This window comes from Phoxinus phoxinus (assembly GCF_949152265.1).
Source record: "Phoxinus phoxinus genome assembly, chromosome: 19".
Lineage (NCBI taxonomy): Eukaryota > Metazoa > Chordata > Actinopteri > Cypriniformes > Leuciscidae > Phoxinus > Phoxinus phoxinus.
In genome coordinates this window covers 4,195,538-4,223,466 of record NC_136894.1, presented here as the reverse complement: position 1 = coordinate 4,223,466, position 27,929 = coordinate 4,195,538, and the positions used below count along the sequence as shown (strand labels likewise).

The 27,929-nt window shown below is 37.2% G+C and overlaps 1 protein-coding gene across 1 annotated transcript; it reads left to right on the top strand.

Annotated features, from left to right (window-relative positions):
• The first annotated feature begins 89 nt into the window (after nt 1–89).
• Nucleotides 90–26,680, top strand: LOC306987252 (immunoglobulin superfamily DCC subclass member 3). The gene is made up of 14 exons (XM_079591363.1): nt 90–343; nt 7,544–7,855; nt 9,468–9,612; nt 9,690–9,820; nt 10,013–10,150; nt 10,744–10,902; nt 16,995–17,160; nt 18,297–18,547; nt 19,334–19,498; nt 19,764–19,952; nt 21,162–21,278; nt 21,356–21,482; nt 22,171–22,306; nt 23,280–26,680. The coding sequence occupies exons 1-14, from the start codon at nt 298–300 to the stop codon at nt 23,367–23,369; spliced, it is 2,172 nt and encodes a 723-aa protein (XP_079447489.1). The 5' UTR covers nt 90–297; the 3' UTR covers nt 23,370–26,680.
• Nucleotides 26,681–27,929: the final 1,249 nt, after the last annotated feature.

Genomic DNA, 27,929 nt, shown 5'->3' with positions numbered 1-27,929 from the left:
AGCTTCAACAATCTCATGAATAATGAATGAGCTCGCGCTCACCGCTGCGCTGAAGCTGCTCGCGGGATATTCTCACAGTGGCCGTGGACGTGACCAGCAGCGCCCAGCTGGAGCGCCCTTAATGTGTGATAAAGTAACGATGTTATGCTAGGTTTAAGATTTTTATTCGAATACAAAGACATTTAGCAGATATTTTTTTTCTTGTTCACTTTTTAAACTCTTTTTAACCCCAAAGAAGTCGCCATACCATTTTTATTTTTTTGTTGTTGTTGAAAGGATTTAACGTTACACAGGAAGATGAAGCCACGGATTTTACTGACCTACCTGACGTTTGTTGGTTCTTGTGAGTATAAACTTGTTTATTTTTCATATTGTAAAGATATGATAGCCTATACTTTTTTGTCACTATGTTTAGCCTATTATTCACCTATTTGTGTGCACTTTGCTTTCCATGTGGTTCCTTACCAAAAACAAACTTAGAAGCATACTTTGACCAGAAATATTTAAAGATCATATTTTGAGTTCTGTATAAAAATAATAACTTTTTTTCTGACGAGACTACGACTAGCCTACAAACTGCAAACTGATTTCTCTAATTTATATATGTCCTCGGTCGTCCGTTAAATTAATAAATTATGAAGCTAATTCAAATATTACATTATTAATATTAATTAATATTTTACTTTGTTTTGCCTTTAGCTAGCCTACATTAAACACTCTTGTTGTAGAGTTTCGTTATCCTAATGCAGGATAAGCTATTGATGCACAAAGCATCTTTTAAAAGTTCATAAAAGCTGTTACTATCCACCTTCTTCCAGCTCTGTGCTGTTTTCTTTGTTAAATATTCACATGGTGTTTCTCACTTAATAGGGAACTTATGAACCTTTTCAATTTCAATGTAGGCTATTTGAACATATTAAAATTGTAATTTTGATGAATAGAGTATAATTATGTAGAAGCTAGTATTTTGTTTAATGTGTTTAAAGACATAGCCTACATTAAACATAAGAAGCCAATAGTTTGTATTCAACTAAGAGTTAATTTTATGACCAGTCACTGTAACAAAAGTTGAATTGCTGGTTAAATTCAAACCCAGTAGAAATGACAAGTCAAATGGATGGTGACAAAGATTTTGCTATAATGTTAAAAAACTTAGTGTTGAAGGAATATGAAAAAGGAAAGTAGAATACATTTTTTTATCACAATGCAAAAAGGTTAATTTGTATGCCCTGATTATTTTATTAATGCATCTTTAAGTGAATCTTTCTTAAGTTAAGAAAAAAAGTATAGGTAGGCTATATATAATATATGTATATATTTATGCTGCATCCACTCACAAAAATAACATTTCAATATATTTAAGGAAGGAAATTTACAAAATATCTTCTTGGATCATGATCTTTACTTAATATCCTAATGATTTTTGGCATAAAAGAAAAATCGATCATTTTGACCCATACAGTGTTTTGTTTTCTATTGCCACAAATATACACGTGCAACTTATGACTGGTTTTGTGATCCGCGGTCACATATATATAAAAATATAAGTTATCAGGGTAGAGCAATCATATGAACCCTGCATCAAACCTTTTTTCCTTCTCAAATATTCAGGCTTTTATAAGAAAAATCTGTTCAGCTTGAATATTAAGAGGCTAAATGGCTTGACTTAGGATCAAAACAGTTTATTTTCAAACCAGATGTTATTGCCATGAGGTTAGATCATGTGCGTTCTTTAGAATAAATCTCCTGTGGAATAATAAATAAACATAGTCTGAAAGTTGAACAGAAGGAGATTGGGAGTCTCATGGAGGAGGGGAACAGATGACCTTACAGACAGAGGCGCTGCGGTGACCTTGGGTCGCATTAACCTTTGGGGTCCCTCTCCTGGACAGTGGAGCGGTCCAAACGGGTGGAGCGAAGGAGACAAAAGTGGCCACCTCTCCCCACCCCCTTTGACCCCAACACCCTGATCTCCATAACACTGCTCAGCCTTACTGGGAAGCAGCGACACATTTAAAATCGCCTTAAAGCTGTCGGAGGTTTATGTGTGCATGCCTGAATAATCCTGCCACGCACTCCTCATCTCCCTAGAAAACAGGATACAGCTAATTCTGACAAGACACCCATCCAGCTAATCCACACACAGGGCACAGACTGCAGTGGGTGGCTGATGTCTCTATCATTGCTAAAGCTATCATGGTCTGGACATGATCTTCACAAAGTTTCTCCTATAGGAGTTTTAAATCCATACTCGAAATAACTTCCATCTCCAGTGGATCACGACAGAAGTTGTGAGTGATCATGTGCACTTGTTACCTTCAGGTTAGAGCCACTTCAGTCTGTACATTCATTGCTCTAATTGAAGCATCCACTTTCCTCATGGTAATGAAGCTGCCGTAATAATGCAAAGTGCTGGCTAATCGGCCACAACATTAGTTAGTTTAGAGGCCTTAAAACTAGTTTTGGTCGTTCAGTTAAAGAAAATCACCCGGGTTCATCAAGCCAAAGAGGAATTAACAGTGGCATTAAAACTCACATGTTGCAGCAGAGGGACATTTTAACCCTTGGTTGCTCCATTAATAAGATTGGCTTAATGGAAGCCCTGGACCCCCTTCTGGTCCTTATCCCAATAATTAAAGACCTGAGGCCACAGTGATGGGGTGTCCTCCCCCTGCAATTGGAGCGTATTGCTTATTGATTTTACCCAAAGGTTTCATGCCTGAGAAAGACTTTTTCATAAAAGCTGTTGACCTACAGACATGATCTAATTACTAGAAAGACATACAGGTGAAACTCGAAAAATTAGAATATTGTGCAAAAGTTCATTTATTTCAGTAATTCAACTTAAAAGGTGAAACTAATATATTATATAGACTCATTACATGCAAAGTGAGATATTTCAAGCCTTTATTTGTGATCATTTTGATGTTTATGGCTTACAGCTTATGAAAACCTTTTCACAATATTCTAATTTTGAATTTGGGGTTTTCATAAGCCATAATCATCCAAATTATCACAAATAAAGGTTTAAAATATCTCACTTTGCATGTAATGAATCTATATAATATATTAGTTTCATCTTTTAAGTTGAATTACTGAAATAAATGAACTTTTGCACGATATTCTAATTTTTCGAGTTTCACCTTTATATTTGGTGTAGCCTACCATTATATGTATAAAAAATAGCATCTTAAAACATTCTTTAAAAACTGGAGTCAAATACGTGTAGAGAGAAAAGTAGAGCACACAAAAGCTAATTGGTTAATAAGGAGGGTGGAGTTGAACTTCAGGGGATTGTTTCCTCTTAAGTGGAAATGTAAGTGTGTTTGCATGACTTTGAACTTGGCATATGCCACCTAATGGCAATCAGTGTTTAAACAAAAGACAAGTTTGTCTCAAATGACCGACACAAAGGAGTGTTTGTGCAGACAGCTTGTGGCTGTTGTAGTCAGGAAGAATTTAACTCCTATTATGGAGTTAAAAGAAGCCCACCCGGAGCAGCGTGATCCCCCCTTTCCACCCAGCGTCTTTACAATTCCTCCCCCGAGTTATTCAGCCATTGTTTACGTTGGATCTCCTGCTGCTGCCATGGATATAATGGGAGAAAAAGAGAGCGAGAAGAATTTGTGAATGTTCATATGCATTTAGAATTTCTTTCAAAGGCATATATCACTTTTTCAAAGTGGCAGGCCAGTTTTAGTAATGCTAAAATCTTCTCTGGACAAAGCAGACTCATAGGCTATAGAAATGATAATGAGCATTAAATATTAGAATATTAGAGTCTTGTAGCTCATAGTTTTCAGTTCTAAATCCTTGGACTAGGCTATTTTTTTCCTCAAATCTATTTTTTCTCCTCAGATTAGCTATAAAACAGACCTGTGCAGATTTATATATATGTGTACATACCATTCAAAAGTTGAGGTTCAGTAAGACTTAAAAAAAATTAAAAAAAAAATTAATTGCATTAAAATTGATCAAAAGTGAAAATAAAGACATTTGCAATGTTACAAAAAAAGTAACACAGTTTGGCTGCTACTGAAAATCCCAGGAATAGATTACATTTTAAAATATATTAAAATAGAAAACAGTTATGTTAAATTGTAATATTTGACAACATTACTGTATTTTTCATCTAGTAAATGCAGCCCTAGTTTTAATAGAGGACATTTTCATTTATGTATTATATTATATTATATTATATTATATTATATTATATTATAGTATAGTATAGTATAGTAAGGTAAAGTGATGGTGAGAGTGTTGCAGATCTTTGCCTCATTGACCCTTCAGAGACTCTGATTAGAAACGAAGGACATTAGAATAATGTCTGGCCTCCAACAATAGTTTGTGAAGTTCAGGTCCAACCTTAGTCTGGGGACAATGGCCTGAATTGGGGGCTGGGACTGTGTGTGTGACTGGACACAGGCTGTGTGCCTTAGGCCCCACGTTGTTCATCCACCCTTCACCAACTCTCTCATGACCCTTTAGGGACCGAGGTCACAGCTCAAGGGCTGGGGACGGGTGGGGCTCTCCTGCTGCTCAGCTCATCATCTACAATCCCCCCCAGAACCCACCTCTCATCTGAATTATCCCGTCTTGAGCTCTTAATCACACTTCTGTCCGGGTCTCATGCAGGTTGTAGAGGGATATTAGACTTTATAATCTACATACCCTATGCACCATCATCACCATTGTGGAGACCATAGTGTGGTATAATGACAAACTTCTCTAATGAAAAGATGCATTATGAGGTGGGCAGAAACATAAAACCTCTTTCTTACAAAGATGGTACACTCTAAAAAATACTGGGTTGTTTCAACCCAATTTTGGGTAAAATATGGACAAACCCAGCCATTGGGTTAAATTTTTCAATTACATTTTTAACCCAACATTTGGGTTTCTCCATATTTTACCCAAAATTGGGTTGAAACAACCCAGCATTTTTTAGAGTGTATATTAATACATTTTATTGTTCTCTAAGATGGTTAGTGTTTAAGATCAAATCCATTTATATCTCTGCTATCACATTTCCTTATTTAATTGGATGTATCAAGCAAAAATGTACATTATATTTGTACACCAATACCTTTATTGCTTAGGCCCATGTGTTATACTCTATATCTCTGAATCCAGCTTGTGTGACATAACCCCCCTTTCCCCTGGGACCTCTGAATTTCATTAACACTTTGGGTGCAGTAAGCCAGGGAAGGGTCAGATGTAAGCTAGCCCTCATAAAACTGAAAAAGGAAGAGACAGACTCGTCCCATCCGCATCTGCTCAGTGTGTGAGTTAACCGGGAGCAAAAGGAGCATCCCAGATATTCCCTTCAGTGGAAGACTAGTTTATAGCTCTATATATTTATGGACTCCAGTATTGATATTGTCCAAGGTATGACTCCAAGAGTCTTGAGCTTATATGGTCATGTTGTCATTGTTAATGTCATATTTTGCAGCGGTGGTTTCCTAAAGTTTGCACTCTAAATAGGCAGCCTTATAAGAGCGAAACAACACTCGTATAGTTCTGGACCGGTAATTATTTTCATTCTATACTACAAAATCTAAAACCTAAATCTAAAATGAGTCATTTTAAAAGCTAAAAGTGCACCGCACCATTATTAAAAAAAAATTTGTGCTAAAGATACATTTCACAGTTGTATTACATTGTTAGTGTTTTTAAAGATTTACTAAGTAAGCATTAGGTAATGGTAAATGTAATCTAAAGGTAAAAATGCACAATTAAATATCCAATATAGCACACCAATATCTATATATGTAAAATAATTGCTAAATTCTCAAATATTGTCGATGTAGTACAGATATATTTTTACATCCCTATAAGCATAACACATTTTTTTACAGCTCTAAATGACATCAATCTAAATATGTCAAATAATAAGCAGCTAGATGCACTTAAAAGGGATAGTTCACCCAAAAATGAAAATTATGTCATTATTTGTGATATTCCAAACCTGTATGACTTTATTTCTTCTGCACACACATATTTTAAGGAACTGTTTTAGTCCATGCAATGAAAGCCAATGGGGTCCAAAAACACACTGAGACTTTAAAAAATATATATTAGTTTTGGCTGATTCTCTTTTGACATTCATGGTATGGCTGTCATGATCAAGTGCAGGTGGCGTTCGAGGAACCCAGTGGTCAGAAATGTGTATATTTTAGTGCATATTGAATGGGGGGTAGGTTATAATATCCACCTAACAGATGCTGAAGGAAGGTACTTCACATCTCATCTAATGCAAGTTCAAGAGCAGACTTGTGCTCTTTAACATAACAGCTGCTGGAGACACCGGCCATCTCCAGAGGTCACATTAAAGGTTGCGTAAGGTCTGGAGTTCTCCATATAAAAAGCACAGAAGATGTGTGGAATGGCCATGTAGCGACTTGACAATGAGAGAGGACTGGGGTGAGCCAGTGGCATGGGAAAGTCACCCTGGAATCAGACTGAATGGAAAATGTGACCGCTGGGGGGTTTGGGATGGTGGGGGTTTGTATAAGTGGGGGGCAGATGGTCCAGACTGAGAGAGGTGCAGAAGGCTCCTGGTGGTTACCGAGAGTTGTTTTTTTGGGTGTCGTCACAGGCCTATTGTCATCAGGGTGGGTTTATTCAAAAGAGATTCCTCTAACTTGACCCCATAACTCACCCTAATTCTCCATCCCTTCTACTCTGGCTTTGTCGCAGCTCTCTATGCTTCACTGGCTGCATTGCGTTTGTCTCTATTGTGATGACCAGGTTTGGTTTGATGATACTGAGTAAATAGGCAGATATGCTTAGATGGTAAAGCTCACAATGACGTCAGTCCAAATGCAGTTTTTTTTGGGGGGATATGGAAAGTTTCAGAGCTTTCACTTTGGCATTTTTCCTTTTAGTTTGAGTCTTGAAGTGACAAAGAACAGACATATGCAACAAACTCAAAAACATCATAAACTCAAAAGGAAAATTACTTTAAAATGATGCTAACTTTATTGTCTATAGAAGTCATGTCACATTTATTTCTATTGAGCTTTATGCAATAAATATTGTTTCAAAAGCAGCTTCACAGTAATTAACAAGAAACCAACTATATTAATGTTGCAAATGTACGAATATGAATACAATTTAAGCTCCAAAGCAGCTCTAAAAAACAATAAGGCCATTATTCAGTTCAGTGTTGATTACATTTATCTCAATAACAGTGTGAATGTTGCAATGTTCATTCGTTATGAAGCAAACTCAGTTCATCTACAGAAGGCAATAGAGTCAATATTCAGCTCAGATCAGTTCAGTTCATCAATTATGAAACAGGTTCGATTTAACTATAAAGCAGCTTTACAGAAGACAATGTCATTATCCAGTGTAGTCAAATTGATAATATTGCTGAATATTAAATGCCTTTTAAACCTGTCACCATTCTTCTTAAATATCATTGTTTAATACACACTATTATAATCTCATTTCTGACCATTTATTTGACATGCAATCTTTACCTTTTAGGCTTTGTTTCATTTGTGTTCTCACCCATCTTCTATCCGTCTCTAACTTTCAGGTTTGTGTAATGGATCTGAGCTGGCTTTCCTTACGCAGCCCAGTGACGTGATCGCGGTGCGGGACAGGCCGTTGATGCTGGACTGCAGGGTGGAAGGTGAGGGTCCCATCACGGTGACGTGGCATAAGAACGGGGCGCCGCTGCTTCCGGGAGTCGGCAGCCGGGCGAAGATCCTCTCCAACGGCACGCTCCTGATCCGCAGCTTCCAGAAGAGACGGGATGGAGACACGACCGATGCTGGAGAGTATTACTGCGCTGCACAGAACCACTACGGCATGCTGGTCAGCCGCAAGGCCCACGTGCAGCTCGCATGTGAGTGACTGAGCAGAAACATCGGCAGCTAATGAAATAATTCACTATGATATGAAATCGTATGCTTTGCCTTTACTTTTAATAGTTTACAGGTGAAACTCAAAAAATATGAATATCGTGCAAAAGTTCATTTATTTCAGTAATTCAACTTAAAAGGTGAAACTACTATATTATATAGACTCATTACATGCAAAGTGAGATATTTCAAGCCTTTATTTGTTCTAATTTTAATGATTATGGCAGCTACAACAAATTCAAAATTAGAATATTGTGAAAAGGTTTTCATAAGCTGTAAGCCATAATCATCAAAATTATAACAAATAAAGGATTGAAATATCTCACTTTGCATGCAATGAGTCTATATAATATAGTAGTTTCACCTTTTAAGTTGAATTACTGAAATAAATGAACTTATGCACGATATTTATATTTTTCGAGTTTCACCTGTATGTGAGAAACAGCACCAATGTCCACTGACTCCTTGTCTCTGCTTTTACTCGATCCTTTCCCATCGTCCTCTGGCTCTCCCTTTGGTCCTATAAAAGCAGTAGGGTGGGTGATAATCCTGTAGAATTATAGTTGTCACTACATGCTTCCCCAGAAGGGACTACGTTACCATGGCAATGAACTCTCATTGGGAGGCCCTTCTTCTAACACCCCTACCTATTGATTATATGAATGACCCGGGTATTTAGACCACAATGCTCTTGGCCCCTCATCCTACATCCCCAATGAAAATCAACATTTTAGATGCCAATATCAAGTTATCATGGTAACTTTACATATGTGAAAGTAAGAATATTTTTTTTTACAGTATGTGCACGTACTTACAGTGAAGAAAGTACTGAGTAATATATAAGGTAACTACATGGGTTAAGATTAGGTTTAAGGGTAGTTATTACCAAGTTATTGTAATTACTACAATAAGTATATAGTATGTACATGCGAAACGGGACTGTAAATTACGGTAAAATGCTACCAGAATAATTGTTATACCACAAAATAATCTTTTAATAAATACATTTGTTTATCTTGTTTTTTTTAGGAAATATCTAGAAAATAATCAAATGTTATATACAAATATCTTCAAAACAGGATACATTTACTTGACGCGCAAAATCATTAAGAGAATAAACCCTGAAACCTCACAGTTTTGTTACATTTATGCCTAATATATAATAAAATTATGTAAATATAAAATTATATATATTTATGATTAAATGTATATTTCTGTAAATGTTTTTAAGGAAGTCTCTTATGCTTGCCCAGGCTGCATCTATTTGATCAAAAATACAGTAAAAACAAATATTGTGAAGTATTATTCCAATTTTTATTTTATCTTACTATATTTAAATATATATATATGTCACATGATCCTTCAGAAATCATTCTAATATGCTGATTTGCTGCTCAATAAACATTTCTGATGATTATTATTAATGTTATATAAGTTGTGCTGCTTAATATTTTTGTGTAAATTGTGATACATGTTTATCAGGATTCTTCGATGAATAGAATGTTCAAAAGATTATACAATAGAACTCACTCAACTGATATTAATTATTATATTGATTATTATTATATATCTCACGCAATTCTCTTCGTCCCACAGCTCTCCCTAAATTCCACACTCACCCGGAGTCCATGTCAGTAGATGAGGGAGGTGTTGCACGTTTCCAGTGTCAGGTCAATGGCATTCCCGAGGCCAACATCACGTGGGAGAAGGACCGTGTTGTGCTTGGAACCTCTGATGACAGGTAACATGGTCCTAGCAAACAGTCTTTCTTTATTTTGTGCCTCGCAATTGCTCATTCGTGTTACTCTTCCTCCACAGGTACACACTTCTCCCAATGGGTATTCTGCAGATTACAGGAGTTCAGAAATCAGACGCTGGCGTCTACCGCTGTGTCGCCACCAATATCGCCAACACCCGCTACAGCCATGAAGCCTATCTGAACGTAACCGGTCAGTAGTCAACCTTGATCTGACAAACACCCCAGATGTACATAACCTTAACCTTAAACTGTTCATCCAGTAAATAAGGCCTAAATTATGTTTGTATTGAGCATGTGGTTTGATGAAGGACACAACCAGAACATTGATTGCCTTGAATGTCAAATGTCATCCTAATATTATCATCTCTTCTTCTACGCTCAGGAGGTGTCCCTCGCACATATAAGGAACCATTCATCCTGTCCGGCCCACAGAACCTCACCATTACCGTCCATCAGACCGCCATCCTGGAGTGTATCGCCACCGGAAACCCTCGCCCGATTGTGTCTTGGAGTAGACTTGGTAGGAATCCTCATACTTAAACTGTCCACGGATAACTGGGTGTGTTCACACTGGTTTGGTTCGATTAAAACAAACCTTGGTGCGATTGCTCTGTTAGTGCGGTTCATTTGAATAAGTGTGAACCCTGGTGACACCAAACAAGCGGACTGAGGCCCCTGAAAAGGTGGGTCTCTGTCCTCTTCCAGTCAAACTCTGGTGCGGTTCGACTGAAATATGAATGCAACACGAACCAAAGACATGTAAACAAACCAAAAACAGGACATGATGTCTCAAGATGTGACCCTAAAAAGAACAGACTGCTCAAGAATACCTGGTTCTTCTCGTCATAGTCCCGATGCTGTCCATTACATTTCAGTTCATTTAGTCCAGCACGGCATTAAGTTAAGTCGCAAAATATATACGTTTCTGTTTTGTAGATTTATGTTCAGACCGTGTGAACGCTAAGCAAACCAGGGCTAAATGTATCTTTTTCTTTTTTGGTCCAGACCAAAAGAACCAAGAGAAACGAACTACAAGTGTGAACGCACCCTTAGTTGTTCTCTAGTTCTGCTCTCCTCGTAACTAATTTCCTTCTCATAATTAATTTCCATCAGATGGCCGATCGATCGGAGTGGAGGGCATACAGGTGCTGGGCACAGGGAACCTGATGATCTCAGATGTCTCCCTTCAGCACTCTGGAGTATATGTGTGTGCTGCCAACCGGCCCGGCACCAGGATGAGGCGTACCGCACTGGGCAGGCTGGTCGTGCAAGGTAACCTTACTGGATTTCTAGGAGAAATCCAAAGATATTATTTTGTGACAAATATTACTCAACATCCACTCAGGCTTAAAAACCTTTTTATTATTTCTCTTCATTTTGGCATTTTTATGTCAGATTAAAGATCATTTACAGTGCCTACTGTTCAAAAGTTTAGGGTTGGTAAGAATTTTTTTAATGTTTTTGAAAGTCTATTCTGCTAACTATAAGTAACTCTGAAACTACATGTCATCTAACTCTTATTAGAGTATTAGTAGACTGTTAGGTTAGGGTTTGGGTTAGTAGAATAAGTTGACTAGTTGCAAACTTTCTTCTAGTCAGTATAATGTCTTTGAGTTAGCAGATATTATGCAGACAGTCTACTAATACTCTAATGACTGCTAGTTGACATGTAGTTGCAGTTATTTATAGTTGGTACAATGTTTAAAGTGGACCATGAAAAAAAATGCTGGGTTGTTTTAACCCAATTTTGGGTCAAATATGCACAAACCCAGCCATTGAGTTACATTTTTAAATTGCATTTTTGATCCAATGTTTGGATTTGTGCATATTTGACCCAAAATTGGGTTAAAACAACCCAGCATTTTTGAGAGTGTACCTTACAATTTAAAATAACTGTTTTCTATTTTAATATATTTTAATATGTAATTTATTCACATGATTACAAAGCCATCAGTGTCACATGATCCTTCAGAAATCATTATAATACGCATTTCTTCTTATTATCAATGTTGAAAATAGTTGTGCTGCTTCATGTGATGAATAGAAAGTTCAAATGAAATCTTTTGTAACATTATAAATGTCTTTACTGTCACGTTTAATCAATTTTATTTAAAAAAATAATAATAAATTGAACGGTAGTGTATTAAATCACAGAAGTATATGTTTTAGCTTCAGTATTTCAGAAATGGTCCAAACTCACAGGGGAAGTAATAGCTGACCCCACACCGCTTAATCCTGATTTGTTGTGTGACACAAGTTCACAAAGCACCAATATTACAGTAATTGTATTATTTGCACCCCTCACTGAGCCCAACATAGCAAGCATATTATCTTTTGTGTGTGTATAATGAAAGTATGAAGTATTTGTTGAGTGCTATGATGACCAGGCGTCAAGCAGAATTGGTTTTGAACATGACCCTTGGAAGCTGACTGGTCAGCACAGCAGGAGAAGTCTTTTTGTTATTTTTTTCTCACTCACTCTGGACTGGGTCTGATGGTGTGGGACTTTGACTACCATTATGGTAATTGAGGCCTGCTGGTGCTGTCCAGCTGGGCTTGAGAGGAATAGCTTGTGTAATGAAGTCAGCTGTTAGGAGATATCCCCCCTTCAACACCCCAATGACAAAGCTCATCCATCACCCTGCTACTGTCCGTACATTCAACCTGATCATATATCCCTGAGGTATATAGATGCTCCTCTTATTGGCTATCTTCAAAGTAGCTGCACACTGGGGGTCTACATGAGAACAAATGGGTAAATCATCCATGAGAGAGTTAAGTACAAAAGTCCTATTTAAAACCACTCAGTCAGTAGCTGTGAAGATCTATGCTTCGTATTCATCTGAACATAAGCATAATCACGTCTTTTAACATCTTACACAGTAAAAGTGATGGCCAGGAGACAGAAAAACATAACCAAATCACTGAATATCTGCTCCTGAGATAATGTACTCTTGTACTCTTGTCCTTATGCATTTGTTCATTTGTTCAATTGTTGTTGGAATTGCACCCAGACGTGCTTTCTCTATCTGTGACCCAAATGTCCAGCTTAAGCCTGATCAATCAATAGTCACCCCTATATCAGTCTTTTACAACAGAATTGGCAGTGAAGCCATTTGGGGGAGGTAATCTTGAATGTATTGATTCATTTATTGATCCACTTTTTGTGTAAGATGGGAACAAAGAGATTAGGTTAGGTTATTTCCGAAACCAAAAACCTTCCCAACACACCCTGAGAAAAGCCTCGTGAAGTCAGTCAGATCAGTGATGCAAATTGAAATTTAGAGTAACGAGAAAGAGAAATGTAATGCCAAGGAATTGCTCAAAAATGCTTTATTAACAACACTTTGGTTCAATTTGTTACCATTAACACAGCTGACAATGAACAAAAAATTGTAAAGTGTATTAATATTGTTAATATTAAGTATAGAAATTCAATAGAAGAAGCATTATGGATATTTTAGTCCTGTTGTGTGAACACATTTGATAACTTCTATCCGTCTGTCTGTCTGCCACAAAGGTAAAATCAGCAAATCCTAGTCAAGTTCAGGTCTGTTTATGAAAGGGTGTTGTCCTCCAGACGCTCAGCTCATTGTGGAAGTAAAGTCTGCACTTTCACACATCCGTGAAGATTGGGACAGATGCTGAGCCAGGATGTGGACAATAGAGAACAAAAGGGTAGATAGACAGGCAAAGAGCAGTTTTCCTAATGTGTGTGTGTATGTTTTGGGAGGGGCGAGGTATCCCCTCTCACCTCTGCCCTCTCATTTCTCACCTTTGACATTGGCCTAGGAAGCTCTTAGTAGAGAGCCAGCGGAGGGGGCGGAGTCTCCTCTGACAGACAGGTGATGGAGCAGTGAGGGCGGGGCAAGCAGAATGGATGGTCCTCAAATGAGGACGGGTGATGGTCCTTCTTGACCCCTCCCCCACTGTTTCCATAGCATTATGAGGGCAGTTGTTCTCGTCCCAGCTGGTGGTCAGGCAGCCGGTGACGAAGAGAGGGACTATGACAGTATAACATCTTTGTGTCGAGGGAACCCCTTCCATTGTCTTCATCCTGGGTTATTTTTAATATGACAAAATGAAAGGGTGCTGACTGGTTCAGCTGAAGGGCTTTTTAAGTTAAAGTTAACCTGAAAATGCATAGCAAGTGCAAAAATAGCCATTCATATTGAACATTGATATAAGTCATTACATGAAATCCAGTGATTGCTCTCAAGGATTAGTTAATTTTTTGAGATCCTTTTAAGTTTTGATCAAATTTGTTTTTTTTTTCTTGTCATATTTATCTATTTTATTTATTTTTATTTAGTCTTATAGTTATGGGCGGATCTTGGGCTTTGTTGTATATTTTTACACAAAAAGTTTAATGAATAAAGAATAACACATAAAAAAATATTAAAAACAGTAGATTTTTTAAATATATTAATATAAATGTTATTTCAAATTGTAAAAAAAATTAAAAAAAAGTATAATTTTGTTATGAGTATGAAAGTATTACACATCAAGAGGCAGCCATGTTTTTCAACATTAATAATTGATTGCATAAGTCACACAACAGAATGAAATGAACGAGGAGGAATAGCCAGCTGATCAGATTCAAGGTCAGGATCTGAGAACCTGCTAAAGGAATAACTGATCAATACATGAGATGGATTGGACACTGATGCTGTCAGTTGACCCTGCTTGTAAAGACGCAGCTGGTTAGTTGTTAGAGGGAAAAACAGACCCCGAAAGCTTAAATTATTATTTAACTGTGCTCTGATTGCTTCCTCTTTGCAGGCAAGGGAAATTGCATGTCATGAAATTATAAATCCATCCGAATCAGTCACAGATCGACATGTGCATGTGTTTTATGTGTGTGTGAGCTCTGTTTATAGCTGACTTTTATTGTTCGTTTACATGTAATTAAGAAGTTTGATTTCAGACAGACTAAAACACTAATTCGCCTTTTTAAGATGCCATATAAATGCTTATAGTCTGACGGAAGTAGGTTTTGATTATTCCTTTTGACTATAATGTGAAAACCTTTTACTAAAATAATAAGTTTCATGCTTATACCACAGCTAAACTTTTTTTTTAATAACATGGTGCAATGTAGCTCTGATTTCCCATCATTTTTGGAAATCAGGGCTAATAATAAATTTTAACTGCTCAAAGTTACAATAGTATAATTCTACACTACCAGAAATACAGTAATATTGCGTTCAATTTAAAAGAACAGTTTTCTGAATAAAATAATATTTCTAGTTATTATGAAAAAAAGCTTTTGCTGCTTGATATTTTTGGTACACTGCAATTCAAAAGTTTAGAGTAAGTACGATTATAATTTTTTTAAGACATTAATACTTTTATTCAGCAATGATGCATTAAATTGATTTACAAGTATCACGGTTTCCACAAAAATATTAAGCATTAAAAACTGTTTTCAACATTGATAATAATAAGAACTATTCTTAATAATATTCTTGATAATAATTGAGCAGCAAATCAGCATATTAGAATGATTTCTAAAGGATCATGTGACACTGAAGACTGGAGAAATGATGCTAAAAATTCATTTTAAAATACATTAAAATAGAAAAAAGTATTTTTTTAAATCGTAATGTATTCATCTTTATGCCAGTGTTGTATATCAGCCAGACAGATGCAGATGTATCGGATCCCTCTCAAGGCCTTTATTTAGTCCGTCCTCAGTTTAAAACATTTCTATTCAAGGATGTCTATTCATCAACAGTTCTACTCAGGTTCAAGTGTGAAGTGCTTCTTGGGAGAGAGGAGAACCACAATGACGTGGCTGATGAATGACACCCCCTACACACACACACACACACACACACACCGCTGTTCATTCAGATTGCGTCTGGAGGTCTGAAGTGACCTCTGTCCTATTGTGCCCTGCTATAGTTTCATTAAACGCACCCCTCCAGCCCCTCCCACTTCTCACTCTGACCCTAATGTCTAAGCAGAACACAATGAAGTGTTTTTAAAGGCTGCATTTTTCATTGTGGACCCATATGATGAATTTTATGTTTTTATAGTGGTGCTTGATGTATTTTTATGGTATTATAATATAACCTCAGTTTTTTTTTGTACCTGTCTAAAAAAAAAAGAAAAAGAAGAAAAATAATAATATATATAGGCTCTCTCTCTCTCTCTCTCTCTCTCTCTCTCTCTCTCTCTCTCTCTCTCTCTCTCTCTCTCTATATATATATATATATATATATATATAATTATATATATATATATATATATATATATATATATATATATATATATATATATATATACTTTAGTATATATAAATTATATACTATCATTTAAACATCAAAGGAAAAAAAACCTACTACTAATAATATACTAATAATAAATGAATGAATTAAATAATTAAATAAAAAGGAGGGAGAGTTACGTATATAGAAAAGCATTTAATCTAATGTATATTTCTTTGTTTTATATTATATTATTATTTTAGAGGTGCCCATATCTTTTCAAAAGTATACTTTTTTAATCTTGATTTATTTATCTATTAGAGTTTAAGTGAACTTACATTCCTTATCAATTGATTCTGAAGTAGAATCTTTCATTTTTAATTGTATTTTAGATATTATTCAGGGCACAATGATGAAAAACAACAATCAGCTGTGAAACCCAATTAAACATCTTCTGTGCGGCTCACATTGATCTGCCAAATCTATATTTTTGTCCAACGGTTTTAAAAATGTTGACCTCTTTTGAAGGGGGAGCTTCGCTGTTTTAAAGATCGGTGCCTGATTAATAGCTCTCTATTGAAATAGGGTTCCCTTTGACCTATGACCTCCACACCTCCACAGACCACTGCGGACCCTCTTCCCAGGGAGAAGGGGTTTGGTCTGGGGGTGTTTGGTTGTGGTGGGTGTCAGTAGATCAATGAGATGCATAGTGCCGGGGTCTGGAGAGCTCTGCATATATGCAGGGCCATTGTGCGGACACTGAAGCGGTGTCAAGCGGAACGATGATCCTGCGTCTGTGTTTCTGAGACAGTTTAAGTTCAAGATCTGATTTTTCAATTGAGTGCATTTTAGAAGGGCCATATTATATATATAGTATATACACTCTAAATTTTGGGTCAAATATGCACAAACCCAGCCTTTGGGTTACATTTTTTAATTACAATTTTAACCCAACGTTTTGGTTTGTCCATATTTGACCCAAAATTGGGTTGAAACAACCCAGCATTTTTTAGTGTAAATGTTGAAATTAACAAAGATTAATAAATGCTGTAGAAGTGCAGTTCATTATTAGTTTGTTATGAAACCTTATTGTTAGGTTTTAACTGGTTTAGTTGTAGTTAACTTGACTAATAACCCTGTTCCTTGTCTTAGCTCCTCCAGAGTTCCTGCAGTGGCCGCAGTCTGTGTCTAAGGCAGCAGGGGGCAGTGCGGTGTTCACGTGTGTGGCTCAGGGTGTTCCTGAACCTCATATCATATGGCTGAAGAATGGAAAGATACTCACACCTGGTGACAATGTCAAACTCACCAACAATAACAGGTACACACAGTTAGGAGACTCACAAATTACTGATGAAATACACTTAGCCATAAAACCTTCAGAAATACACATGCTTATACTACAAACACAAATTACACACACAAAAAAATATTTCATTTGTTTATGTGCCTATTAGTGATGGAAAGTTCGGATCATTTCACTGACTCTCTTGTTCGATCTCGTTTATCAAAATGAACGAATCTTTTTTCGAGTCATTTCGTTCATTTAAGGGGCTTTAAATGTTATACTTTTAAACAGGCAAATTCCCCGAACACATCCACCTAAGCAATCTTGATCATATTCTGAATTAAGAAATCATTATAATGCAGTCAAAAATAATTTACAGGGAACATAAATAATTACTTTACCTTCTGAGTCTTTCGTTCATTTGTCACGTGACAGACGTTCATGAACGACTCATCACTAATGCCTATTTAGATTTTTGTATTTTTTCATTTATTATTGTTTTTATTTTTCTCATTTTATTTTTTTCTATAACTGTTTTCAATTTTGTTTGTAAGAAAATATAAAAACAATATTTTAGCTGCTTTATGGACCCTTTTCACAGATTGTGATCACTCGTTTCCACAGTAATCAACATTGCAAATGTTTGCAAATCAAATATTTTCTAGTATTTTCATGTTTAAAAAACTGTAATACACATTTATAATGCTATATTTTGCGTTATATTACTTTGGCATTAGATAACTGCTGTGATGGTGTTTCTAATACAAACAACAAATATGACATCTTTCTCTCTTCTGACCAACGTAATAAATCTCTCAATATTTTTTCCCTCTTTTCAAAAAGTCTTGAATTTTTTCTTTTGCTATTGGAGCAAATGGGAATACAAAAATTATATATGCAGTCATCTCCCATTCACTACTATAGAAGTTTACCGAACTATGACGACTTAAGCTTCTGAGAACCCCAGAAATATAAAAAGGGTCCACTTACCTTTAAAAATATCTAGTGTCATCTCCAACTTCTGTCCACTAGATGTCAGTGTTCACTTGTTTAATTTTCTGTCATCCAAATTGTAATGTTTAATATCTGTAAATGTTAACAAGGTCACAACATCTTACATTATCTTCACAGTATAGATTTTTGTAAAAATAATTTTTTATGTTTTTTAGCACCCTGGCCGTGACCCGCATCACATCAGAGGACGAGGCCATATACCAGTGCATCGCTGAAAACTCTGCCGGCACTAACCAGGCCAGTGCTCGCCTGGCTGTTTCCCTGGCCAAAGAGCTGCCCGATTCCCCTCAGGGCCTGAAAGCCACGGCTCTGTCTAAAACCACCCTGCAGCTCTCCTGGACACAGCCGCCGGCTGAAATCACAGACGGGATCATCGGATACGTGCTGCACATCCGCAAGTATGGCGGTAAGTGCCTCTGGAGTTCTGGCCCGCGTTTAACTCCACTTCAGACATACATTTGCAAAGGCACTTCCCCTCGGGGTTATCCCCGGTGCCCTGAAGAGCATTCAAGTTGGCGAAGGAAGTTTAAATGGACCCTCGACCCCTCGACTTTGAGCCTACTCAATATTTACTACTCAGGCAGATCCATAAACCACAATGCAACACGATTGTGACGTCACAGCAGATTGAGCTTAAAGCTGAAGTCGGCAAGATTATTTTGATCATATTCACTGAAACCCGACGCTTCTACAGAACAATATAAATCAGCCGGGTTTAGAAAAAATCCTGCGCTTCTACCTCCACATAGAGCCTGTTATTTGTTTTCCACCGCTCCCGATTCTTCCGGTCCAATCAGTGCAGGGCTGTGTGAGATCTGACTGTCAATCACAGTTCGACACACACCACAGATCCCCCCTTGCGCACGTTACAATATCACACGCCTGAAGTTCGCAGGTGTGTTGGATTGTACGAAGCGTGATGGCGGAGAGAAAGTCTACTAACAAGCCTCCAATTCCTCGGTTAACAACCAGAGCTAGGAGGTGCAAAACAACCCAGGAAAAGAAAACACCTGTAGAAATCCATGCTGACGAGACGAGAAAATCTGGTGCACAGGCACTGACGAGCACGGACCCGATGTATCATTAAAAATTTTGGCTAAATCACCTCAATCTGCCAGACTTGCCGACTACAGCTTTAATTCACCCCCACTCCATACAACCAATGCCTAACGCACGACACTTTTGTTTTCAGAGCCTGAGAGTAAAGAACTACAGGAGGCAGTGAGTAAGACAACATTTCAGCATGACCTCACAAACCTTGAACCTGCGACCACCTACTCCATCTACCTGAAGGCCTACTCTCCTCTGGGTGCCAGTGAACGCTCCAGTACTGTTGTTTCCACAACACTAGGGGGCGGTATGTAGCTACACACTGTACGCTGTTTGGTTCATGTTTTGCTTAGGTCACTACAATTTCAAACTCTTCCTCCATCTCCCCAGCTGCCACGTCAGCATTGTTACGCACATATGTCCTTTCCCTGTTTTGTCACAGATGTTTGAGCATGGCTTCCTTTTTGCCCACCCGCCTTATGTGTTTTTGCTTCAACAGAATGAACTTTGACAGTGTTCCTTATTCCTTTGAGCTGATTATAATGGTTTTTCTTTCTCTATCTCCCATCTAGTGCCCAGTCCACCTACATTTTTCACCAAAGCAATAAACACCACAGCAGTCCAGGTCCTGTGGGAGCTGCCCAGTAAGCCTGGGAAAACGGAGGGTTTCCGTCTGTCATACCGCAGGGTTCCTCACGGAGAGATCCTGGGGCCGATTCAGTTGCCATACCATGTTAACGCTCACACCTTCTCTCATCTCGGTGAGGGAAAGCGGTCTCTGTTTGTGTAAACTATATTGATGCAACAATATATATTTACAGACGCCATACGGTTTGCTGTTTTCTTTTCAAATGCAATTAAATTCATGAATTTTAAATATATGTTAAGTCAGAGGTTTTCAAAATGGCTCTTGGCACCTTGGCTTTTTTTTTTATTACAAAGCGTGTTTTAGGGCTTTCAGAGTAAACCTTAAAACTGTTTTGCAATTATATTCAGTGTGAAAAGTGCAATACAAAATATGAAAGTGTTTCAGTTTTATATAACATTACTCTGATAGTGGGGAGAAAAATATACAATTTTATTATAAATAAAATAGTTTATTTTAAATTATTATTGTTTTAATAATAACTGTAAAAATGTGTACAATAAAAACAAAAACTAAAGCCAATTATCTAATTTAGCACAAAAAAAAGAGAGCATGTCTTTATACTTTATAATTACTTTGTGTAATTGTTTTTATTATACATTATGTATATTTATATATATTTATCTTTTTTGGAAGGGGGTCCCTGACAAATGTGGATCGCCACTTTCTTTGGTTGTTTGGCATCAAAAAGTAAAATAATAATAAATAAATAAACAGTTTGAAGTGTATAAATAGGCCTACCTTTCAAGTCAAGAGCTTTATTGTCATCTGTACTTTAGTACAATGCAATTTCTTATTTTGTTACACCTTTCTGTGGAATTTTCCCACATAATCAGCACAAAAAAAGCCATCAGATTCCATCTACCGCTGCTTATTTTGACGTTTTACTTGGAAAACTCTCTCGCTACACTACTCAGTCTAAATGGCCTGTTTCAGCACCTCTGAAGAAGCCATTATATTTGTACAGTGAAATGTTCTGAAGTATATAGTGTTAGAGAACAAACACTTCTCTAAGAATATATCCTAGTACTATTACGTGAAAAAGTGTGAGTTTCAGGAAAGGAGTGAAAATTGAGATGATAAAAGCAAGATCGTACATCACGTACAAAGAAAAGCGGCAAAGTAAAAGAAGGAGCATAATAGCCCGTAGGTTTTACACCAGACCTCAGTCCCCATGACTCAGCTGATCGATAGCTCTATGGTGACTGCAAAGGCAACAAAACCAGCTCAATGTATATGTGTTAGACCTAGACACTAATGCATGTGTATCTTTGATTGATTTGCAGTGTGTGCGATCCTGACCGATTTCGTTTTTTCCCCATAGACCCCGGCGCTGTGTATGAAGTCAAACTGGTGGCCTACAATGGCAATGGAGAGAGTGACTGTTCAAAGAAACTCGTGTCACTGGCTGAGGACGGGACCAGTGCTAAAACCAGAGCAGGTAAAGCAGCGTATGCTTTGGCACATATGTTCATTATTTTTAAGGGCACTGTGTAATGATGATGTTCTGTGGTTCAGGAGAGGAGACGCACTGTAACTGCAGGGGTGTGGAGAGCTCGGTCAGCAGTATCGTGATTGGCATCCACATCGGCATGGCCTGCATCATTTTCTGCGTTCTCTTCCTCATGTTCGGATATCGGCGCAGGTAATGGAGCTTTTGGTTAGATGATCTCATGAAACTACTGTACATGCACACATTTTACAAATATTTGCTTATTAATTCACTTCACAAATATAATAATATTAAAATAAGCATAATAAATACATACCACTATAATGCTAATATTAATATTCTATCTATCTATCTATCTATCTATATATATATATATATATATATATATATATATATATATATATATATCGAGAGAGTGTGTTTTAATGACTACAATTTCCTTTAAAATATAAGAACAAAACACTAAACTTGGTTAAGGCATTTATCTGACAAAATTATTTGGCAAAAAAGGCAAACTACAGCTACAGGTTTTATTTTAGTAAGCAAAAAAAAAAACACAGAAAAACAAAAAGCTCACAGGAAAAGGCATGCATTGACTACAACATAATCAGTTATTAAAATTTTGTTGGTTCTCTCTTGTTTATGCATGTGTTCATAATTTAATGTCGCACAATTTGGGATGTTTCATTGTGTTATCACAAATAAAACAATTGACTCCAAGCATAACAATATACTTACAAAATCTTTAACAATTGTTTTTATAATATTTGTATAAAGGATGAGAGATGTCCATTTTTCTTGGCCGGACATCACTTTTGGCCACTTCTGTAGTTTAATAAATACATGATATAAATACATTAATAAATGCATTTTGTCTCAGTTTCCTCTGTAGGAAAGGGACTCAGGACAGCTGGTCTGTGCCACAGGGCGAAGATGGAGGACTCCATTCTCAAAGCAATGGCATCCCAAAAGAGGGAGTAACACGGCCTGCTCAAGGCATTGAATTAGTTCCTCCGGTAAGACTATCATCTGTGGGCTAGCTTCTCACTGCATTATAACTAAGAATAAGCTGTCTTTAGCAGATTGTCTATTTTTGCAGATTGTCTATTTTTACAGATTGTTACTCACCAGTTTCATCAGCAGGGAGGTTGTTTTGCTGCTAAAACACTTTTACACCTTTTCTTGTCTGTTAACAGTTTATATAATCAGTAACAACACTTAGCTTTAGCATCTGAGGCCCTGTTTACACCTGGTATTAAGATGCGTTTTGATCGATCGGATCACAAGTGGACGACGCTAAATACAGGTGTAAATGGGGTCTAAAACGTTTTGTCCACTTTCGATCACTTCCAAAGGTAGAAAACGCATTCGATCGGATTGCCTTTATAGTGTAAACGCTCATGTGTTCAAACAGACACTAAAGATCATCTACTGACCTAAAGCGTAGACATTATAGGAAGAGCTCTAGCTAGATGGGATTTAATCGTTTTTGGCTGAAGACATAAGTTTGGTTTGTAGATGAAAAATGTACCAAGCACAATATTCTCTCACTATTCCTGATTTCTAACACACACACACTCACAACGTTCAGTGAGGTCTTGCGGCTGTCAGAGCAGAAACGAAAGCTGATGCTCTCCGTATGTTTTTCCGTCGTGTCCGGGCGCGTTCATATGTAAATTGCTTGAGCTAATTTCGTAAAAAAAATCTGAAAAAAAAACATACATTTGCCTACCCATACACCCTCCCCTTAAAGAAATCAGGACAGAAGTGTTTGAAAGTGGGCATAAGAGACGGATTAAAACACCAGGTGTAAACGGGAATGTGTCTCCCTTGTGATCCGATCAAGCAAAACGCATCTTAATTCCAGGTGTAAACAGGGTCTCAGTGAGTGCTCTGCAATGGAAAACTCCCATTGAAACTTGCGCTCTGCTTGTCAGGGTTTTGTAAAAAGGTAGCATATCATACTAAAAGCTGTTTTCTCTTTTTCAGGTTCCTAATATAGATCGCCAGACCCAATGCCAGGTTCTTATTGAGCAGCACTCGTCCAGTCTGCCAGGCACAGGCACAGGCACAGGCTAGCACTGCCTTAATGATCTCGCTTTTTGTGGTTCCTCTGCCTAGCTTGCCCACCAAAGTCCCCTTTAATCCATATTTATCATGCCCCGACCGTCACTTAAACTGCTGCTACTGTTTAAGGAGTTAAAGTATCTACAAAAATGCATATAGAGCTTTGCTAGTGTAAGTTAGCCTGTCCCATTTGTTTCTTTGCTTCCTCCCAAAAGAACCAAAGCTTCACTGCTTTAAGATCTGCACAAGAATGATAGCCTTAGGAGATACTGTACACTGTTTTTAAGTTGCAAATAGTTTTACGGCACTCTTTCTGAGCATAAATACACAATGGAAGCAAAACAAAAAATACCAAAACCACTTTGTATTTTATTACCAAAGGACTTTCTGCTAAAACCAAAACTTCCCTTTGCAACGCGTCCTCTGGTAATAAAATATACACATAAGATAAACATAAGATTTAACGAACTACATGATTTACAAAACAAGCTATATTCTCAGTTCAAATGATTACAGGGAACAGAGGTTTGTTCCATTTGTTAGCCTTAGCTCGGATATATACTGTACCAAGATTAATAACGTGGCCTTGCTTTTGCCTTCGCTTGTGGTTGTGTGAGTTCAAATAAATTGATTGTTATATGTTTCACCGTACATGCCTCGAGGCAGGCTACCCCAGAGGAACCATAAAGGTGATGGATTCGTATTCCTATCCTTCGTAATACCCACCAAAAGCTGTATACCTCCAAAGATAGCTACCTCAGAATGTTATTTTGGGCTAACTTTAGTCCCTGCTGATAAAGCATGCCTACCTCAGCCAAAAAATGTCCAGATACCCGCTACTCTTCCCACTGCCAGTGCCTGTGCCATCTGCCTCCAGAACCTGCATTCAGGTGCCCATCTGGTCAACTGCCATGGAGAGTGTGACCTTAGCCGCTCCAAATATTGCCTTAGCAGACAAAAGCTGTCTGGGAACCCCTCCTTACCTCATCATCGTCCAGAGACGTGTACACAACCATTGCTTCAAAAACACATTTGATACGCTTCTTTCCGCGTCCATCCATCGTACGCTTTGGATATGATGATTTGGATCCTGTCAAGCCATTCCGAAGGATTCCTCTCTGATGCTGCTAAACTCCAAAGAAAATGATGAAAGAGCAGGAAGAGAGGGGGATTCGTTTTGTTCGGAGAATGTGACATGAAAAGTTTTTGCATTGAAAGTATGGACCCTTGGGATATGTTTGGGCCTTTCCGTGTTGATACCCGTTTAACCAAAAGCTTAGGCTACTTTTGCTTTTCCACACCAAGGAATATGTGATGGCATCGAGAGGATGTTTATCCAAAGTGATTCTTTTCAGCCAAACCAACTGGTCTTTTCTCCAGATGCCAAATCGGTTGCCATGGGAGCTTGAAGGAGCTGCGAGATGATGGTTGATTTTGGGTTTACTGAGAAACCGCCGCATTCTCTCTTCCCCAAACAAACAGGCATGGCAGCAGATTATCCAAAAAATGTTTTTTGATATGAAAACCAAGCTTTATGATATCCAAAGATGTACAATTTTTTAAGGTTTTCATTTGTCTTTGTACCCATGTCCTAAGCCATTGTGTTGACGTTTTTGCAGTTCATGTTAAAAGGGGAAGTCGCAATAAAATGTACTCAATTAATTACAAACCTATTCACAGAAATATCTGCAACAAAACTCTTAAAAACAAAGCGATGCCTCAAAGAACCATTTTTGGTTCCTCAAAGAGAAGAGTTCTTAAATGAACCATTATTTTCTTAGTATGAAGAACATTTGAATAATCTAGAGAACCTTTTCCAAGTTCCATGGAATTTTAAGGTTCTTCACCGAGGCAAATAAAGAACCTTTATTTTTAAGAGTGAATAATAAGCTTTAATAGTCAAATTCCACATGTTCCCTCTTTTGACATTGAACTGCCAGATTTTTCTTTGAAAACCTTTTAACATTGAAATAATAACCAAATGAAAATGGGATATATTTTCAAGGAGATTTTATATGTTGATATAAGAAAAGGAACGTGTGTGTCCTCTTTATGATAATAGAGTTGAACTTGCCAAATAGTAGAATAATAATAATGCCAAATACCTCTTTCATATTTAACATTTGTAACCTTTATATTTTGTAACACTTCATTACCAAAGCACAGGAACATACACGAGCGTACGGTTTATGTATGTAAATGTGTGTTTTGTGATTGGCTAACAGTCGGTCAAACCTGGGGTCAGTAGAGGTCAAAGATGCCCTGTTAAAAAGAGTCATGGGAACTATGTCTATACAGTAACATATGAATGGAACCAAAGAACTTGACTTTTTCACTGATACGCATCCAGAAAGCAAATGATGTTCTATGATGATCATCATCCTTTAAAACTGCTTTCTTAAAGACGCTACTCTACTTCAGCTTGACCTTTTGAACACAATGAGTGTAAAACGTTTACCCACAATCACTGCAGTTCAAACAGCCCCTCCATAGACTAAAACTCCCTTCCTTATGTGGAATTTGAAAGAACTGAAGTGTTTGGAGAAAGAAAACTGGGAGTATTTTAGATTTGTAGCTGATTATAGTGGGAAACATTAGATGACTCATATTTTAAACACAATATTTGGTTCTTTTTGTAGAACTTTTTTTCTACTCTCTTTCACAAAGTTGTCATGGTACCTACCTTGGTTTGGAAAGATGTTCATTTTTGTAATGTTATTATTATTAATATTTTAATTATTGTTATTGCTTTTTGATAACCGCCTGTTTTCATTTTTCATTTCTCTGTAGCAGATGAAGGAGAATGTGAAAGTGTTAGTTAGGAAAAAAACAGTGGGTCAAATGCAGCAAAGATGTGATTTGGGATTCACAGTGTCTATTTGCCTTTATACTCTACACAATTTGTGTGAATCACCCATTGTGTTAATGTGCAGATATACCAAGTGCACTTTTACAAAGGTTTCACACCGCAAAATAGCACACATAGGCCTAAGTGAGTGAATCTGCCATCTGTTTGGATTATGACCCACTGGTTAGAAGAAAAACAAAGAGAAAAAAAATAGTACTAGAGTTTGAGGGCTAGAACCAACGAGGAAAAACAATGCTTTAACATGTATTTTCTTTTGAGTTATTTGAACCTGAAAACCCAAAAGCTTTAAACACTTTGAGACTGTGATGTCTCCAACCAAAAAGATTAAAAACAGAGATTGGTGTCCAGAATGGACAATTACAGAGCCGCCATAAACAGAGGGACCAAGTGATGAATGCACAATGTAAATGCACCATGGTTGTCAAAACGTTTGTGTGTGTGTATGTTTGTTCTATTGCAGACTGTTAAAGTGATAGTTCACCCAAAAATGAAACTTATGTCATTAATTACTCACCCTCATGTCGTTCCAAACCCGTAAGACTTTCCTTCATCTTCGGAACACAAATAAAGATCTGAAGAATTCTGAGAACTTTCTGTCCCTCCATTGACAGTTATGCAACTACCACTGTTAGGCTTCAAAAAGATAGTAAACTAAACACATCGTAAAAGTAATCCATGTGACCAGTGGTTTAACCGAGTGCTTTGTGTGCGCAAAAAAAAGTGATTTACCACTTTATTTACAAAATATTAATCTCACGTGTTCACGTTACAACGTCCACTCTAGTGTCAACTAGTCGTGGTGCTTTCGTGAACACACTTTGGAGAGATTGCTAAATTGTGTTTTTTTTCCGCACACAAAGTACTTGCGTTGTTTCATAAAACTGTGGTTAAACCACTGGTCACATTGATTACTTTTATGATGTGTTTTTTAGTTTACTATCTTTTTGAAGCGTCAAAGTAGTAGTTGTGAAGCTGTCAATGGAGGGACAGAATCTCTCAAATTTCATTAAAATGTCTTCATTTGTGTTCTGAAGATGAACGAAAGTCTTACGGTTTGGAAAGACATGAGGGTGAGTAATTAATGACATAAGTTTCATTTTTGGGTGAACTATCCCTTTAATGGCTTAATATACAGAGCACAGCCTCTGAATTGATCTGTCTGCAGAATGAAATTACTATGCCAGAGATGAGTTCATAAATTCATATTGATCATGTTGCTATTCAGATTTTACAGCATTTCTCAAATTGGCATGGGGGTTTTTACCAGTTCACAAAACAAAAAAATGTCAAGATCCTTCCAAGTATTGCATTATTATAGCGATTGAATACTCAAGAATGGGCTTTGATGATTTCCTTTCCTGTTCGGAGAGATAATGTTGTCTGCCATTTCCTAGCATCCGATGGGAATGTCTTTAAAATGCTCCATCGCTGAACTCTCTTGATTACGGGGACTACTGTAATAGCACAGTCTCTGATCTCTGCTTTTCCTAATTTGTTCAAATTCCAGGGCGCCTGAAACCAAATAAAAACAAAGAACAAGAATACGTTTGTGTGATTACTTCTCAGCTGGACGTAGTGACATATAGCCCAGAGTTGACTGTAAAACATTGCTTCAATTGATCTATGAAATAATCAGACATACAGGTAAACACAACATTCAGTGTTTCTGTTATCATGTTATACTGTCCTGCCAATGGAATCGA

Coding starts and splice junctions, on each gene's coding strand:
- LOC306987252 (XM_079591363.1), top strand. CDS start 298: ATGAAGCCACGGATTTTACTGACCTACCTGACGTTTGTTGGTTCTT. Junction 17,161..18,296: donor AAACTCACCAACAATAACAG/GTACACACAGTT, acceptor TATGTTTTTTAG/CACCCTGGCCGTGACCCGCA. Junction 19,953..21,161: donor TCACACCTTCTCTCATCTCG/GTGAGGGAAAGC, acceptor TTTTCCCCATAG/ACCCCGGCGCTGTGTATGAA.